The sequence below is a fragment of the Rhinoraja longicauda genome, chromosome 9 (genome assembly GCF_053455715.1).
Source record: "Rhinoraja longicauda isolate Sanriku21f chromosome 9, sRhiLon1.1, whole genome shotgun sequence".
NCBI lineage: Eukaryota > Metazoa > Chordata > Chondrichthyes > Rajiformes > Arhynchobatidae > Rhinoraja > Rhinoraja longicauda.
Window position 1 is genome coordinate 68,441,767 of NC_135961.1, and position 19,677 is coordinate 68,461,443.

At 48.0% G+C, this 19,677-nt stretch overlaps 1 protein-coding gene across 1 annotated transcript in view; it reads right to left on the reverse strand.

Annotated features, from left to right (window-relative positions):
- LOC144597044 (homeobox protein Meis1) overlaps positions 1–19,677 on the reverse strand; it is a 211,959-nt gene that overhangs the window by 54,668 nt on the left and 137,614 nt on the right. Inside the window, exon 5 of the mRNA XM_078405959.1 lies at positions 10,616–10,692. Within this exon, the coding sequence (XP_078262085.1) occupies positions 10,616–10,692 (77 nt within the window). The remainder of the gene's footprint in view (positions 1–10,615; positions 10,693–19,677) is intronic.

The following is a 19,677-nucleotide window of genomic DNA, read 5'->3' on the forward strand; positions in this document are numbered from 1 at the left end:
TTGCACAGAGGGAGGAGGGAGTTTGAATGGCTCATAATTAGAAATTGTGATTGGCATTAAATATTCCAGAGCAAGTAAGTGTTTATCAAACCAGCGTCTGCACCCAGATGTGGAACAAAGATTGTTTTAACCGCAGGTTCTTTGATCAGTTTCAGGGAAACTGCAGAAGAGGTGACCTGATTACAGTTGCCAACTGTCCCGGATTAGCCAGGACATCCCGTTTATTGGACTAAATTGGTTTGGCCCACACGGGACCGCACTTGTCCCGTATTAGACCTGGGGGGCACTGTAGGCCCGGACACTGTAGGCCCGGACGTTGTAGGCCCGGACGTTGTAGGCCCGGACACTGTAGGCCCGGACACTGTAGGCCCGGACAGTGTAGGCCCGGACAGTGTAGGCCCGGACACTCTAGGCCCGGGAGCCACTGTAGGCCCGGACAGTGTAGGCCCGGACATTGTAGGCCCGGAGGCCCGGGCGCTGCCGAACGGAGGTTGCGTAGCAACCCGCCTCCTGGCCCGGGTTGGCCGCCATTGGTGGAGCGGGAGCACGTGGCCGCTGGCTGGGTGAGGTCACGTGGGGCGCGGGGCGGTGACGTCACCTTGTCCCTTATTTGGGATTGAGGAATTTGGCAACCCTAATGCTGTCTGCCCCGCTGAGTTACTCCAGCATTATATGTCTTTATTCGGATTAAACCAGCTTTAGGCTTGTATTCACTGGAGTTTATAAGGGTGAGAGGGAATCTTATAGAAACATATAAAATTATAAAAGGACTGGACAAGCTAGATGCAGGAAAAATGTTCCCAATGTTGGGGGAGTCCAGAACCAGGAGCCACACAGTCTAAGAATAAAGGGGAGGCCATTTAAAACTGAGGTGAGAAGGAACTTTTTCACCCAGAGAGTTGTGAATTTGTGGAATTCTCTGCCACAGAGGGCAGTGGAGGCCAATTCACTGGATGGATTTAAAAGAGAGTTAGATAGAGCTCTAGGGGCTAACGGAATCAAGGGAGATGGGGAGAAGGCAGGCACGGGTTACTGATTGTGGACGATCAGCCATGATCAAAATGAATGGCGGTGCTGGCTCGAAGTTCCGGACGGCTGCCATTGGTGGAGCGGAAGCTGGGTGAGGTCACGTGGGGTGCGGGGCGGTGACGTCCACTTTTGTCCCTTATTTGGGATTGAGGAAGTTGGCAACCCTAGACCTGATAGAGGTTTAGAGTTTAGAGATACATCATGGAAACAGGCCCTTTGGCCCAAGCCGACCATCAATCACCTGCTAACCCTACTTTAGTTTAGTTTAATTTAGAGATACAGTGTGGAAACAGGCCCACCGAGTCCGCACCGACCAGCGATCCCCGCACACGAACAATCTTCAACACACCTACACCATTCATACCCACACCATTTATCACCCACTTGCACGCCTGTGGAGTGTGGGAGGAAACCGAAGATCTTGGAGAAAACCCACGCAGGTCACGGGGAGAACGTGCAAACTCCGTACAGACAGCACCCGTAGTCGGGATGGAACCCGGGTCTCTGGCTCTGTGAGGCAGCAACTCTACCTACTGCTCCACCGAGCCGCCCATGTTATCCCAGTTCTATGTGTTATCCCACTACCTGCACACTTGGCCCAATGTACAATGCGTTTCGTGTCTATCATCGGTTTAAACCGGCATCTGCAGGTCCTTCCCACTCATCTTTCTGACCCGTTACCTCAACAGTTACCTGACGCATTCTGAACGCTCCGAATCCTCTCTCTCCTCCAGAAACGTGCCAATTGGGAAAGTACCCTGTAATCTCAGCTGAACTCTCAACGGGAGCTGAACCAAAGCGACACAATTGAAATGAGAATCCGCTTCAGAAGATGATGAAATAATGTCTTGCCGTTTGCACTTGTGGGCAAACTGCTCACTGAAGCTTGCACTGCCTGACAGCACAAGGCATGTTCAGGAGAGGCACCGAAAACTGCGTTCTATGCAGATCTCTGCTCTAAACAATTCCCGCCTCTGACACAGAGTGCCTGCTCATGACGGCTCACGGCAGTAGATGGTGTTCCCTCATCTCACAGGTTAAACAACATTAACCCAGTAAGAAGTAGGGTCCAGACCTGAAACGTCACCGATTCCTTCTCTCCACAGATGCTGCCTGACCCGCTGAGTTACTCCAGCACTCTGTGAAACGTCACCTATCCATGTTCTCCACAGATGCTGCCTGACCCGCTGAGTTACTCCAGCTCTCTGTGAAATGTCACCTATCCATGTTCTGTACTGCTAAGCACAGCTCAAACAGCATCCTAAAGTTTGCTGACGACACGACCATCTTGGGCCTGATCACAGACAACAATGAAATGGCCTACAGAGAGGAGGTAAAGGCACTAAACAGCTGGTGCCAGGAACATAACCTCTCTGTCAATGTCAGCAAAACTAAAGAGATGATGGTGGACTACAGGAGATAGCAGGCGAATGGACACTTCCCTATCCACATCGGTGATGCTGAGGTTGAAAGGGTCAGCAGCTTTAAGTCCCTCGGTGTGCACATCACTGAGGAACTTTCCTGGACACTGCACACGGACACAATAACAAAGAAGGCCCCACCAGCGGCTCTTTTCCCTGTGAAGACTGAGGAAGTTTGGCATGAACGCCAGCATCCTCACAAACTTCTACAGATGCCCCATCGAGAGCCTGCTGCTGACGGGCTGCATTACAGTCTGGTACGGGAACTGTTCTGCCCACGGCCACAAATCACTACAGAGAGTGGTGAAGATGGCACAGCACATCACTGGCAACTGTCTCCCGGCCATTCAGGACATGTTCTATCGGCGGTGCCTGTGGAAGGCACACAGCATCATCAAGGACCACAGCCACCCAGCACACAGGCTGGTCTCCTTGTTACCGTCAGGCAGACGATACAGGAGTGTGGCTGCACGTACCACCAGACTTAACAACAGTTTCTACCATCAGGCCATCAGGCTTCTGAATTCATAAACACATTTCACATCATATATGTTGATTATTTTTAATATTTTCTTTTTACCTTACTAATGTCATTTAAAAAAATCTTATTTATCCTTGGAATATTATAGACAATAGACAATAGGTGCAGGAGGAGGCCATTCGGCCCTTCGAGCCTGCACCGCCATTCAATGTGATCATGGCTGATCATTCTCAATCAGTACCCCGTTCCTGCCTTCTCCCCATACCCCCTGACTCTGCTATCTTTAAGAGCTCTATCCAGCTCTCTCTTGAATGCATTCAGAGAATTGGCCTCCACTGCCTTCTGAGGCAGAGAATTCCACAGATTCACAACTCTCTGACTGAAAAAGTTTTTCCTCATCTCAGTTCGAAATGGCCTACCCCTTATTCTTAAACTGTGACCCCTTGTTCTGGACTTCACCAACATTGGGAACATGTTTCCTGCCTCTAACGTGTCCAACCCCTTAATAATCTTATACGTTTCGATAAGATCTCCTCTCATCCTTCTAAATTCCAGTGTATAACAACCTGGTCGCTCCAGTCTTTCAACATATGACAGTCCCGCCATTCTGGGAATTAACCTAGTAAACCTACTGCTGAGGTGACCCGTTGTCTTGTCAAATACATTTCATTGTACTGTTGAACCTGTGCCAACCTACATATGACAAATAAAATGTATTATTATTATTATTATTATTATTGTTCTCCAGTGATGCTGCCTGACCCGCTGAGTTTCGTCAACCAGCGGCTACAGTTCCTTGCTTCCACTGCCTTTGCAGATATTCCCATTCAACCTGCAATGCAAGTGGTACAGGACACAGAGCTACCGTCCAACAAGTCCAGCAATGATGCTTGTATTTGTATTATCATCAATGAAGATAAGTGAGCCAGTACCTTCAGCGGCCATACATGCCCAGGCCATAACACCCCCACCACCGTGTTTCACAGATGAGGTGGTATGCTTTGGGTCTTGGGCAGTTCCTTCTCTCCTCCATACTTTGCTCTTGCCATCATTCTGATATACAATACAATATATCTTTATTGTCATTGTACAGGGATACAACGAGATTGGGAATATGTTAATCTTTGTCTCATCTATCCACAAGACCTTTTGCCAGAGGAGATCTTATCGAAACGTATAAGATCATTAAGGGGTTGGACACGTTAGAGGCAGGAAACATGTTCTCAATGTTGGGGGGAGTCCGGAACCAAGGGCCACAGTTTAAGAATAAGGGGTAGGCCATTTAGAACGGAGATGAGGAAAAACTTTTTCAGTCAGAGAGTTGTAAATCTGTGGAATTCTCTGCCTCAGAAGGCAGTGGAGGCCAATTCTCCGAATGCATTCAAGAGAGAGCTAGATAGAGCTCTTAAGGATAGCGGAGTCAGGGGGTATGGGGAGAAGGCAGGAACGGGGTACTGATTGTGGGTGATCAGCCATGATCACATTGAATGGCGGTGCTGGCTCGAAGGGCTGAATGGCCTCCTCCTGCACTTATTGTCTATTGTCTATTGTAGTTGCCCTTTTAAGTATTTATTGGCAAACTGTAACTTGGCCATCCTATTTTTGCAGCTAAACACTGGTTTGTATCCCACACTCTGCGCGCACACTGCCAATAATTTATGACTGATATACATCACCCTTGAATCTCAGCATTTTTTATTTAATCTCTGCCACGCAGACTTACGGTAATTTGTCATCAATAATACAGAAACGTGCATGAGCCCGTCACAGATTTCAGAGAGTAAAATGGCCACCCGGAGAAGTGCATTTACAGGAATTACTCAGAGAATTTGACTAATGTCCCTCAACCCAGCAACATTAACTGCAACACTGCCCTCCGTAATGTTTGGGACAAAGACCCATCATTTATTTATTTGCCTCTGTACTCCACAATTTGAGATTTGTAATAGAAAAAAATCACATGTGGTTAAAGTGCACATTGTCAGGTTTTAATAAAGGCCATTTTTATACATTTTGGTTTCACCATGTAGAAATTACAGCAGTGTTTATACATAGTCCCCCCATTTCAGGGCACCATAATGTTTGGGACACAGCAATGTCATGTAAATGAAAGTAGTCATGTTTAGTATTTTGTTGCATATCCTTTACATGCAATGACTGCTTGAAGTCTGTGATTCATGGACATCACCAGTTGCTGGGTGTCTTCTCTGGTGATGCTCTGCCAGGCCTGTATTGCAGCCATCTTTAGCTTATGCTTGTTTTGGGGGCTAGTCCCTTTCAGTTTTCTCTTCAGCATATAAAAGGCAAGCTCAATTGGGTTCAGATCGGGCGATTGACTTGGGCACTCAAGAATTGACCATTTTTTAGCTTTGAAAAGCTCCTTTGTTGCTTTAGCAGTATGTTTGGGATCATTGTCTTGCTGTAGAATGGACCACCGGCCAATGAGTTTTGAGGCATTTGTTTGAACTTGAGCAGATCGGATGTGTCTATACACTTCAGAATCCATTATGCTACTACCATCAGCAGTTGTATCATCAATGAAGATAAGTGAGCCAGTACCTTCAGCAGCCATATATGCCCAGGCCATAACACCCCCACCACCGTGTTTCACAGATGAGGTGGTATGCTTTGGATCTTGGGCAGTTCCTTCTCTCCTCAATACTTTGCTCTTGCCATCACTCTGACATAAGTTAATCTTCGTCTCATCTGTCCCCAAGACTTTTCTCCAGAACTGTGGTTGCTCTGTTAAGTACTTCTTGGCAAACTGTAACCTGGCCATCCTATTTGTGTGTCTAACTAGTGGTTTGCATCTTGCAGTGTAGCCTCTGTATTTCTGTTCATGAAGTCTTCTGCAGACAGTGGTCATTGACAAATCCACACCTGCCTCCTGAAGAGTGTTTCTGATCTGTCGGACAGGTGTTTGGGGATTTTTCTTTATTATAGAGAGAATTCTTCTGTCATCAGCTGTGGCTTCCTTGGCCTGCCAGTCCCTTTGTGATTAGTAAGCTCACCAGTGTTCTCTTTCTTCTTAATGATGTTCCAAACAGTTGATTTTGTCAGCCTAAGGTTCGGCTGATGTCTCTAACAGTTTTATTCTTGTTTCTCAGTCTCATAATGGCTTCTTTAACTTTCATTGGCCAAACCTTGGTCCTCATGTTGATAAACAGCAATAACAGTTTTCAAAGGGATGGAAAGACTGGATACTGAGAGCTCTCTTATACCTGCATTAAGGAGGCAATTAAACACACCTGAGCAATTACAAACACCTGTGAAGCCATGTGTCCCAAACATTATGGTGCCCTGAAATGGGGGGGACTATGTATAAACACTGCTGTAATTTCTACATGGTGAAACCAAAATGTATAAAAATGGCCTTTATTAAAATCTGACAATGTGCACTTTAACCACATGTCATTTTTTTTCTATTTCAAATCTCAAATTGTGGAGTACAGAGGCAAATAAATAAATGATGGGTCTTTGTCCCAAACGTTATGGAGGGCACTGTATCATTCATCATTTCCCCTTTTAGCTTCACTTACGATACTACAGCAGAAGAATTTGTTTAGAGTTCAGAGTTTAGAGAGATACAGCACAGAAACAGGCCCTTCAGCCCACCGAGTCCGCACCGACCAGCGATCCCCGCACACTAACACTATCCTACACACACTAGAGACAATTTTACATTTACACCAAGCCAGTTAACCTACAAACCTGCACGTCTTTGGAATGTGGGAGGAAACCGAAGATCTCGGAGAAAACCCACGCAGGTCACGGGGAGAACGTGCAAACTCCGTACAGACAGCACCCGTAGTCGGGATGGAACCCGGGTCTCCGGCGCTGTAAGGAAGCGTACGTATCTCTGGAGAAAACGGATGGGTGATGTATCAGGACCCTTCTTCAGACTCTGACTTACAGCCTGAAGAAGGGTCCCATCCTGAAACGTCACCTATCCATGTTCTCCACAGATGCTGCCTGACCCGCTGAGTTACTCCAGCACTCTGTGAAACGTCACCTATCCATGTTCTCCACAGATGCTGCCTGACCCGCTGAGTTACTCCAGCACTCTGTGAAACGTCACCTATCCATGTTCTCCACAGATGCTGCCTGACCCGCTGAGATACTCCAGCACTCTGTGAAACGTCACCTATCCATGTTCTCCACAGATGCCGCCTGACCCGCTGAGTTACTCCAGCACTCTGTGTCTACCCAAGAGCAATGAAATTCTTGCCTCTCGTCCTCTCTCTGGCTTTCTACATATCTTTCAATTCCCCCTCCCCCATCTTTTTCCGTCTTCTCTCTCTCCCTCTCACTCCTCCCTTCTCCCCACCACCCTCTCCCCACCTCCTCACTCCTCTCCACCCCACCTCTCTTCTCCCCTTGCTCTCCCCTCACCCACTACCCCCCCCTCCTCACCCACTGCCCACCCCTCTCCATGCTCCATGAGTTACTCCAGCACTACCATTGTGTCTGCCGTTGGCATTTTGTTGCCATGGATTGTTGGCAAAATGTGGTCGCGGTATTCGCTGTGTCTCCACCTGGAGAAATCGCTGGTCGTTGGGTCACGGGAGCCCATAACCTCTTGTTCCCATGTTAGTCCTGCCTGTCTCTGGCAGACAGGGCTCTTTACAAATCCAACCTTCTAGAGCAAATATATTGTAAGTAGCTCGTTATCTCTCTCTCTGTGGTCCTGAGACTGAACAATACTGGGATTACAGCTCAAGGAATTACATCTGCAGTAATGGAGTTTAATAACATTACAACCCTCTCCCACAGGCTCCTGGCCCTGTTACCGTGTGAAGGATTTGTTAAGTCAACACTGAAATTATAGTTAATCACTGAAATGGATTACACTTGTAGTCAAACAGTGAAATATTCATCTCTGACACTTGCTGAAAGGGCAAATACTTTTATCTGCCTGTTGGCCCCTCCCAGCCAGCTGATTTTGGCTAGTTTCACATCAAATGGAGTAGAATTTCCCAACACATAGAAACATAGAAAATAGGTGCAGGAGGAGGCCATTCGGCCCTTCGAGCTAGCACCCCCATTCATTGTGATCACGGCTGATCATCCACAATCAGTAACCCAATAGTCAATAGTCATTTATTTGACACAAATGTGCAGTGAAATGAAAAATTACCCGCAGTTCAACAATAAGACCAATAAGAATAATCAATAAAAATGCAATAACACACACAATCATAAACAACACCAAACAAAAGAAACATCCATCACAGTGAGTCTCCTCCAGTCACCTCCTTCACTGTGATGGAAGGCCAGAATGCCTTTTTCTCTTCCCCTGCCGTGCCTGCCTTCTCCCCATACGCCCTGATTATCTGTCAATCTCCACTTGATATCCAAATGATTGCTCCAGCACTTCATTGTCCTTTTAAGAACTAAATTAAGATATCTCTCTCCCCTTCTATTTTTATTTGTGCATATAAAAGTATATCTCCTTTAAAAAAAAAAAAAAGCTGCAAAAGAACTGGTTCCTTGTCTCTAAGAATTGGAAACACGGTGGCGCAGCGGTAGAGTTGCTGCCTTACAGCGAATGCAGCGCCGGAGACTCAGGTTCGATTCTGACTACGAGCGCCGTCTGTACGGAGTTTGTACGTTCTCCCCGTGACCTGAGTGGGTTTTCTCCGAGATCTTCGGTTTCCTCCCACACTCCGAAGACGCGCAGGTTTGTAGGTTAATTGACTGGGTAAATGTAAAAATTGTCCCTAGTGGGTGTAGGATAGTGTTAGTGTGCGGGGATCGCTGGGCGGCGCGGACCCGGTGGGCCGAAGGGCCTGTTTCCGCGCTGTGTCTCTAAAAAAAAATCTAAAAAAAAGAGAAACATAGAAAATAGGTGCAGGAGGAGGCGATTTGGCCCTTCGAGCCAGCACCGCCATTCATTGTGATCATGGCTGATCATCCACAATCAGGAACCCGTGCCTGCCTTCTCCCCATATCCCTTGATTGCACTAGCCCCGAGAGCTCTATCTAACTAAATTAGTATCTTTCAGGCTCCTTGTATTTGTGTTGGCATAGTAAAGAGTTTGTCTCCCTCCTGTTTAAAACGAGCCGTGGAAGACAGAACCGGTTCCTTGTTTCTATCAATTAAGATCTTTCGGTTTCCAGATATTTTTGTTTGCATGTTTCTGCTCAAACACAGGCTGTTGATGACTTCTTCTGGGAATTGGCTTGGAGCTTGAGGCAGCTGAATTAACACACAGCTGAGATGATAAGGGCACTAAGGCAGCCTAGGTTAATGAGTGTAGCAGAGGATGCTACTCCAGTGGCCCAACACGTGTCAAACTCAGTACCACAAAAAGCTTCAAGCCCTCTCCTCGACTATATCACCACCATTCAGTGTTTAAAGATGATTGCATGCCCACATACGGTCATAAGCGATAGGAAAAAAACTGCAGATGCTGGTTAAAATCGAAGGTAGACACAAAAATGCAGGAGTACCTCAGCGGGTCAGGCAGCATCTCAGGAGAGAAGGAATGGGTGGAGAAACGACACCCATTCCTTCTCTCCCGAGATGCTGCCTGACCCGCTGAGTTACTCCAGCATTCCATGTCTTCCATAAGGTCATAAGTGATGGGAGCAGAATTAGGCCATTCGGCCCGTCGGTTCTACTCCACCTTTCGATTATAGAAACATAGACAATAGGTGCAGGAGGAGGCCGTTCGGCCCTTCGAGCCAGCGCCGCCATTCAATGTGATCATGGCTGATCGTCCACAATCAGTACCCCGTTCCCGCCTTCTCCCCAATATCCCTTGATTCCTTTAGCCCACAGAGCTAAATCTAACTCTCTCTTGAAAACATCATGGCTGATCTATCTCTCCCTCCTAACCCCATTCTCCTGCCGGTGCCAGACTAGCCCCCAGTGGAGAAGTTCAGAAGATCATAAGTGATAGGAGCAGAATTAGGCCATTCGGCCCATCAAGTCTACTCCGCCATTCAATCATGGCTGTTCTATCTCTCCCTCCTAACCCCATTCTTCTGCCTTCTCCCCGTAACCCCTGACACCCGCACTGATCAAGAATCTATCAATCTCTGCCTTAAAAATATCCACTGACTTGTGGCCTCCATAGCCGTCTGTGGCAAAGAATCCCACAGATTCACCTCCCTCTGACTAAAGAAATTCCTCCTCATCTCCTTCCTAAAGGAACGTCCTTTAATTCTGAGGCTGTGCCCTCTGGTCCTAGACTCTCCCACTAGTGGAAACATCCTCTCCACATCCACTCTATCCAGGCCGCTCACCATCCTCCTTGGCCAACGCCGAAGGGTGAACAAGGTTCCCTAAAAGTTATCATTGTTGTTTTCTTTCTAAAAGAAGATTCAATCTCAATACTTCATTAAAGTGCAGGCTGGTTGCGGGGGGATACAAGCAAGGCCGCACGCAGAGAGGCAGTAGTCACCGTTGGCGTCTGGAGGGAACGCACTTTGCTCCAAGCGTTGGGGGAACGCAAACAAGGGAGGTGTTGTCTTAATGCACATCATTTGCAGCGATCCTCCAGGGGCAACTGTGGTGTGTGTGTGTGTGTGTGTGTGTGTGTGTGTGTGTGTGTGTGTGTGTGTGTGTGTGTGTGTGTGTGTGTGTGTGTGTGTGTGTGTGTGTGTGTGTGTGTGTGTGTGTGTGTGTGTGTGTGTGTGTGTGTGTGTGTGTGTGTGTAAACAAAGCCAGGCTACATACCAGTTGTTCACTTGCAGAATAGTTAATCCCGTATCTTGCGCCAGTTGCTTCTTCTGTTCTTCCGAAGGGTAAGGATGCTGCAAAGCAGAGGGACGCAGCGTTAGAGCCAAACCGACCGGGGGGGGGGGGGGGGGGGGGGGGGGGGGAGGGTGGGGGGGGGGAGGAGAGAAGAAATGCTTCCTCACACCATGAAAATGCATTAAATTGAAATGAGTTCATTAATTATCGGAAGCCAAGGCAGTGTACTCTCTCCAAAGTGTTCGTGGGATCTGCAATCATCTAATTAATGACGGCAAATGCGAAGCCAATTATAAAGTTAAGTGAAGTGTAGAGACGGCTACCTTAATTAAAATTCTCGCTGTACCTGCTAACTCAACTTTACGAGAAAACTCGACAGCGTAGTTGACAGAATACCATCAAAATAATTGGTCTCAGCATCCCATTTTTTTTTCTCTCGAGGTATGAGATATTATAAAAATTCTGATTTTTCCCAACACAATTGTCCAACTTTACTGAGCATGCAAGGTTCAAGGATAGTGGAGCAATGCTCATTTCTGTAGAGAATAAGGTGCTAGTGTGCGTGTGACTGTCCACATATTGAGCATCAATCTAGTTTTTACACACGGACACGATCTATTGTAAAACTTCTCAAATAATAACCGAATCAACAGTCACGGTTGGAGTTGCCGCCTCACAGCGAATGCAGCGCCGGAGACCCGGGTTCCATCCCGACTACAGGTGCCTTCTGTACGGAGTTTGTACGTTCTCCCCGTGACCTGTCATATGTTGAAAGACTGGAGCGACTAGGCTTGTATACACTGGAATTTAGAAGGATAAGAGGGGATCTTGTTGAAACGCATAAGATTATTAAGGGGTTGGACACGCTAGAGGCAGGAAACATGTTCCCAATGTTGGGGGAGTCCAGAACCAGGGGCCACATTTTAAGAATAAGGGGTAGGCCATTTAGAACGGAGATGAGGAAAGACTTTTTCAGTCAGAGAGTTGTAAATCTGTGGAATTCTCTGCCTTAGAAGGCAGTGGAGGCCGATTCTCTGAATGCATTCAAGAGAGAGCTAGATAGAGCTCTTAAGGATAGCGGAGTCAGGGGGTATGGGGAGAAGGCAGGAACGGGGTACTGATTGAGAATGATCAGCCATGATCACATTGAATGGTGGTGCTGGCTCAAAGGGCCGAATGGCCTCCTCTTGCACCTATTGTCTATTGTCCATTGTATTGCAACAAAAGTTTTTCAAGGATGTATTCAAGAGAGAGTTAGATTTAACTCTTATGGCTAACGGAATCAAGGGATTATGGGGAGAAAACAGGAACGGGGTACTGATTGAGAATGATCAGCCATGATCACATTGAATGGCGGTGCTGGCTCGAAGGGCCGAATGGCCTACTCCTGCACCGATTGTCTACTGTCTATTGACCTGCGTGGGTTTTCTCCGAGATCTTCGGTTTCCTCCCACACTCCAAAGACGTGCAGGGTTGTAGGTTAATTGGCTTGGTATAAATGTAAAAACTGTCCCTAGTGTGTGTAGGATAGTGTTAGTGTGCGGGGATCGCTGGTCGGCGCGGACCCGGTGGGCCGAAGGGGCTTGTTTCCTCGCTGTATCTCTAAACCCGTTATCCTTTGAACACGCCACCTATTTACATTTAATTGGCACCTTATAGAGACCATTCAGGATAACGCAGCAATCACGTACATCCCATGAGTGGCTTTTGAAGTGTGGAATAGGAAGCAATACATCAAACTTTCTCACAGCTGTTTGACATAAACAGCAATGTGATAATGGTCAGGTACTCTAATTAGTTAATGGAGATGAAAGGGCAAGACCTAGTCAAGGCACTTGGGCCTCCTTCAAAGTGACACACTGACCTTCAGCATCTACTTGGTAGTACGGGCTGGACCTCACTATCATCCAATCCAACAGTAACTGGTGAAAAACACAAAGTACTGGAGGATCTCAGTGGGCCAGGCAGCATTTAGAGAGTGCTGGAGGAACTCAGTGGGTCAGGCAGCATCTAGAGAGAACTGGAGGAACTCAGCAGGTCAGGCAGCATCTATTCTCGAGTACTGGAGGATCTCAGTGGGTCAGGCAGCATCTAGAGATTGCTGGAGGAACTCAGTGGGTCAGGCAGCATCTACTCTAGAGTACTGGAGGAATTCAGTGGGCCAGGCAGCATCTATTCTAGAGTACTGGAGGAACTCGGTGTGTCAGGCAGCATCTATTCTAGAGTACTGGAGGAACTCGGTGTGTCAGGCAGCATCTATTCTAGAGTACTGGAGGAACTCAGTGGGTCAGGCAGCATCTAGAGATAATTGGATGAACTCCGTGGGTCAGGCAGCACCTGTGGATAGAATGAACCGATCACGTTTCGGGTCAGGACTCTTCTTCAGACCCTATATACTTGAACCAACCCATCAGTAACCCGTGCCTGCCTTCTCCCCACATCCCTTGATTCCGCTAGCCCCTAGAGCTCTATCTAACTCTCTTTGAAATCCATCCAGTGAATCAGCCTCCACTGCCCTCTGCGGCAGAGAATTCCACAAATTCACAACTCTCTGGGTGGAAAAGTTTTTTCTCACCTCAGTTTTAAATGGCCTCCCCTTTATTCTTAGACTGTGCGGCCCCTGGTTCTGGACTCCCCCAACATTGGGAACATTTTTCCTGCATCTGGCTTGACCACCGATGGCGGCCAACCGGGCCGGGAGGTGGGTTGCTACGCAACCTCTGTGAGGCGAACACACTCGGCTCCACTCCCCAAACACTCTCCATTAGCCTACACTGTCCGGGCCTACACCGGTCCCCGGGCCTACAGTGTCCGGGCCTACAGCGGCCGGGCCTACAGCGTCCAGGTTTACAGTGACCGGGCTTACAGTGAACAGGCCTAAAGTGTCCGGGCCTACAGTGTCTGGGCCTACAATGTCTGGGCCTACAGCGGCCCCCGGGCCTCCAGAGTCCGGGCCTCCAGTGTCCGGGCCTACAGCATCCAGGTTTACAGTGTCCGGGCCTACAGCGGCCCCCGGGCCTACAGAGTCCAGGCTTCCAGTGTCCGGGCCTACAGCGTCCAGGTTTACAGTGTCCAGGCCTACAGTGAACAGAATCTGTTACAAGTGTAAACCCCCCCTCCCCCCCCCCCTCTTATAATCAGTGTAAATTGCAATCCAAATAGACCAGGTTAAAAGGACATCTTTGGTGGTAAAATGTCTGTTTATGTACGTTTTCTATAATTGTATTTAGCGGCCGGGCCTACAGAGTCCAGGCTTCCAGTGTCCGGGCCTACAGCGTCCAGGTTTACAGTGTCCAGGCCTACAGTGAACAGGCCTAAAGTGTCTGGGCCTACAGTGTCCGGGACTACAGTGTCCGGGCCTACAGAGTCCGGGCCTACAGTGAACAGGCCTAAAGTGTCCGGGCCTACAGTGTCCGGGCCTACAGTGTCCGGGCCTACAGAGTCCGGGCCTAGAGAGTCCGGGTCTACAGCTCCCCCAGGGCCTAATACTGGACAAGGGCAGTCCCGTACGGGACAACGAAATTTAGCCCAAAATACGAGATGTCCCGGCTAATAGGGAAAGTTGGCAACTCTAGTCAAGATTGAATGGTGGGCCAGACTAGTGGTCCACCATTCACATTCACATTCATGTTCCTGTTTCTTGAGGGAACGAGGGATGGAACAAGCAATTTCCCTGGTGCTTTCTCCTTGTTTCTATGATCTCATGCGTCTAGAGATTGCAGGATACTGGGCCCTTCCTGTTCCTAGTGAAATAGAGTGCTTCTGTTCCCCGGCCTCGCTCAAGAAAGCAGTCACGTAAAACAAAATCTGTTACAAGTGTAAAAAAAAAAACCCTCTTATAATCAGTGTAAATTGCAATCCAAATAGACCAGGTTAAAAGGACATCTTTGGTGGTAAAATATCTGTTTATGTACGTTTTCTATAATTGTATTTAAGGAATTTCAGATTACCACGTTAAACGTTTTTATGGTACCAACTGGCGGGCCAAGTGTTCATTAAACAGCTAAACAGTCACGCCTTACTGTGTGAAAAGAGAGTGCCCTGTGGTCTAACACTGTAAAACATTTTACACTACTAACATTAACACTCTCACAGCAACATTAAAGTTAACGTGTGCATCGCGCCCAACTTGAATCCAGCTTCTCAACAAGGCTTGCGTTTTGACAATTGACAATAGACAATAGACAATAGGTGCAGGAGTAGGCCATTCGGTCCTTCAATAGACCATAGACAATAGGTGCAGGAGGAGGCCATTCGGCCCCTTCGAGCCAGCACCGCCATTCAATGTGATCATGGCTGATCATCCACAATCTGTACCCCGTTCCTGCCTTCTCCCCATACCCCATGACTCCGCTATCATTAAGAGCTCCATCTAGCTCTCTCTTGAAAGCATCCAGAGAATTGGCCTCCACTGCCTTCTGAGGCAGAGAATTCCACAGATTTACAACTCTCTGAGTGAAAACGTTTTTCCTCATCTCCGTCCTAAATGGCCTACCCCTTATTCTTAAACTGTGTGGCCCCTGGTTCTGGACTCCCCCAACATTGGGAACATGTTTCCTGCCTCTAACGTGTCCAATCCCTTAATAATCTTATATGTTTCAATAAGATCCCCTCTCATCCTTCTAAATTCCAGCATATACCAGCCCAGTTTTGACCGATGATAGACACAAAAATCTGGAGAAAATTCAGGCAGAATCTCTGGAGAAAAGGAATAGGTGACGTTTTGGGTCGGGGCTCACTAAAACATGTGCCTATTCACTGGAATTTAGAATGACGAGAGGGGATCTTATGGAAACATATAAAATTCTTAAGGAATTGGACAGGCTAGATGCAGGAAACATGTTCCCCATGTTGGGGGAGTCCAGAACCAGGGGTCACAAAGTTTAAGAATAAGGGGTCGGCCATTTAGGACTGAGATGAGAAAAAATGTTTTCACCCAGTGAGTTGTGAATCTGTGGAATTCTCTGCCACAGAGGGCAGTGGAGGCCAATTCACTGGATGTTTTCAAGAGAGAGTTAGATTTTTTTTAGATTTAGATTTAGATCTAGAGATACAGCGCGGTAACAGGCCCTTCGGCCCACCGGGTCCGTGCCGACCAGCGATCCCCACACATTACACTATCCTACACACACTAGGGACAATTTCTTTTTAAAAAAATTTACATTTGCCCAGCCAATTAATCTACATACCTATATGTCTTTGGAGTTAGATTTAGCTCTTAGGGCTAACGGAATCAAGGGATTGGGGGGGAGAAAGCAGGAACGGGGTACTGATTGTGGATGATCAGCCATGATCATATTGAATGGCGGTGCTGGCTCGAAGGGCCGAATGGCCTCCTCTTGCATCTATTTTCACTGTTTCTATGACCCTTCTTCAGATTGAGAACGCAATTGAGTCCGTATGAAGTACTGAAGCCAATGCCAGAACAGACATCACAGCACAGGAACAGCCAACAATGCCTGCACTGAACATGGTGATCCTTGGACCATCTTCAATCAGACTTTATTGGACTTTATCTTGCACTAAACATTATTCCCATTATCCTGCATCTGGCTCGATTGTAATCATGCACATAGTCTTTCTACTGACTGGGTATCACACAACAAAAAAGTTTCTCACTGTACATGAGGCAATATACTAAACTAAACTCTTATCGGCCTACACATAGGGTGGTCACGGTGGCGCAGCGGTAAAGTTGCTGCCTCACAGCGAATGCAGCACCGGAGACCCGGGTTCCATCCCGACTACGGGCGCTGTCTGTACGGAGTTTGTACGTTCTCCCCGTGACCTGCGTGGGTTTTCTCCGGGTGCTCCGGTTTCCTCCCACACTCCAAAGACGTGCAGGTTTGTAGGTTTATTGGCTTGGTGTAAGTTTGTGAATTGTCCCTGGTGTGTGTAGGATAGTGTTAGTGTGCGGGGATCGCTGGTCGGCGCGGACTCGGTGGGCCGAAGGGCCTGTTTCCGCGCTGTATCTCTAAACTAAACTAATAATCCATACCCCTGCATATCCATGTGCCTGTCTAAATGCCTCTTAAATGTCACCATTGTATCAGCCTCCTCCACTGCTACTGTTCCACGGGGAGGGATTCAATCAGCCCTCTTTAACATTGCTTTGAGTTACCTTAGTCATAGAGTGATACAGTGTGGAAACAGGCCCTTCGGCCCAACTTGCCCACACTGGCCAACAATGTCCCAGCTACACTAGTCCCACCTGCCTGCACTTGGTCCATATCCCTCCAAACCTGTCCTATCCATGTACCTGTTCAACTGTTTCTTAAATGTTTGGATAGTCCCCACCTCAACTACCTCCTCTGGCAGCTTGTTCCATACACCCACCACCCTCTGTGTGAAAAGATTTCATAGGATTCCTATTAAATCTTTTCCCTTCACTTTAAACCTATGTCCTCTGGTCCTCAATTCCCCTCCTCTGGGCAAGAGACTCTGTGCATCTACCCGATCTATTCCTCTCATGACTTTGTACACCTCTATAAGATCTCCCCTCATCCTCCTGCGCTCCATGGAATAGAGACCCAGCCTATTCAACCTCTCCCTGTAGCTCACACCCTCTAGTCCTGGCAACATCCTCGTAAATCTCCTCTGCACCCTTATCACATAAATATATGTGTCGGAAGGAACTGCAGATGCAGGTTTACACAGAAGATAGACACAAAATGCTGGAGTCCAAATACATGTTGGGAGTCCAAATATTAACCAAAGTCTCTCAAGGGAAATGATCATTTTCTTTTATGGTCTTTCAATTTTATTAATTCACTGGACCAAGTGGACCCGTTGGGCCCAAACCTCTCCTGCATTGGTGCAACACCCTCTCCTCCCCCACACCCCCTCCCCTCTCACCACCTCCTCCCCTCCCCACTCCCCTCCCCCTCTGCCCCCCCTCCCTCCCGCTCCCCTCCCCTTCCCCCACTCCATCCCCCTCAACCCCCCTTATCCTTCCCCTCCCAACACCTCCCTCTCTCCCTCTCTCCACCTCCCTCCCCACGTGATAGATTTAAACTTTAAAATGTGAATAACTTTAAAAATATAACACCGGTTTCAATGAAACTCCTCCCATTAGCACCAAAGGGACGGTGGTGAGTAAGGTGGGCCTGCAATCGTCGTGCTATCGTGGACCGTTTTGGCCATAGTTCAGGAACAAACAAACGAGAGTTTTAGTATCTAGAGATATTGGACTTCTCAATGTTGGAATTAAACCCACCGAGATCTGTAGAGAAACCAAAGAATCCACACATAGTTACAATCATATCAGTGCGATGGAATGGCACTAAAAAACAACTGAAGGGTCACATTCTTCTGAAAACCAGCTTTCTTGGCTCTTAATTCATCTGTATACAAAAACTCTCATTTGTTTGTTTGTTTGTTCCTGAACTACAGCCAAAACGGTCCACGATAGCGCGACCATTTCAGGCCCACCTCACTCACCATCGTCCCTTTGGTGCTAATGGAAGAAGTTTCATTGAAACCGGTGTTGTATTTTTAAAGTTATTCACATTTTAAAGTTTAAATCTATCTCCTAGGGATGGAGGGAGGGGAGGGAAGGGGGGAGGGATGGGGGGTGGAGAGATGGGGGGTGGAGGGAGGATAAGGGGGGTGGAGGGGGATGGAGTGGGAGGGGAGGGAAGGGAGGAGGGGGAGGGAGGTGGTGGAGGGGGGAGGGGGAGGGAGGAGGGGGGGAGGGGAGGAGGGGGGGGTGGAGAGGTGGGGGTGGAGGGACGATATCGGAGGTTGAGGGGGATGGAGTGAGAGGGGAGGGAAGGGGGAGGAGGGGGGAGGGGGGGTGGAGGGGGATGGAGTGGGAGGGGAGGGAAGGGGGGAGGGGAGGAAGAGAGGGAAGGGAGGGAGAGGAGGGGGAGGCGGAGGGGAGGAAGGGTGGGGGGGGGTGGGGGGGTAGAGGAGAGGGTGCTGCACCAATACAGGGGAGGTTTGGGCCCAATGGGTCCAATGGTCTAGTTCAAAAAATTTTATTTGCTGCTTATTTTGTTTCTCGTTACGGTGGGGGTGGAGATAGACAAATCCTCCTTGTTTATTATCCAAAAATTGTTCTCAAATCTGTTGCTCTTCATGTGATTTGATTTTTTGGTAATTGGTGTACACTGAGTCTGATTTGATGTGCTAAAGTATAATTGAGTAGTAGCCCACAGCAATTAAGATTCAAGAATCCTGTCTCCATTCGAAAATGGAAACTATTTGGCGTTTCATGTTGAAAGCTCTCGATTGGTCAAAGGCCTGAATTAGAGTGAATGTCAGAATTACACGTCCTTGCTAAAAATAACAGCGACTATTCTGGAGAGACCTGACTTTCTACTAATACATCGCCTGGTGCCAATCACTGTGACTTTTGAATTCAGAGAGGACCAGAGAGGAAAGATCCTAATAATTGGTCTGATCACATGAAACCTCCCAGCATTCTGTTCACCCCCCCACCCCCCACACTCCGCATCCACACAACCAAGATATCAAGGGGTAAAGGAGTACATTGTTTCTTGGGAAATAATATTTGCTACGGGATCTCTGAAAGTGAACTCATGTTGTCAGTGCTCTCAGACCCACAGGTTCAGCCAAGACCCCGACGCCAGTCCCCGCCAACAGTCCCAGATAATCAGGGAGTCAACAGTCCGAAACTGTGCAGGGAAGGAACTGCAGACGCTGGTTTACACCGAGGATAGACACGCAAAGAGCTGGAGTAACTCAGCGGGTCAGGCAGCATCTCTGGAGGGAAGGAATGGGTGACGTTTCAGGGTTGAGACTCTGAAGAAGGGTCACCCGCCCTGAAATGTCACCCGTCCCTTCTCTCCACAGATGCTGCCTGACCCGCTGAGTTACTCCAGCACTTTGTGTCTAACTTCGGTATAAACCAGCATCTGCAGTTCCTTGCTACACATGGATAGGTGATGTTTTTGGTTGGGACACTTTTTCAGACTTGAAATGTCACCTATCCATGTTCTCCAGAGATGCTGCCTGACCCAGTGGGATTCTCTGCCACAGAGGGTAGTTGAGGCCAGTTCATTGGCTATATTTAAGAGGGA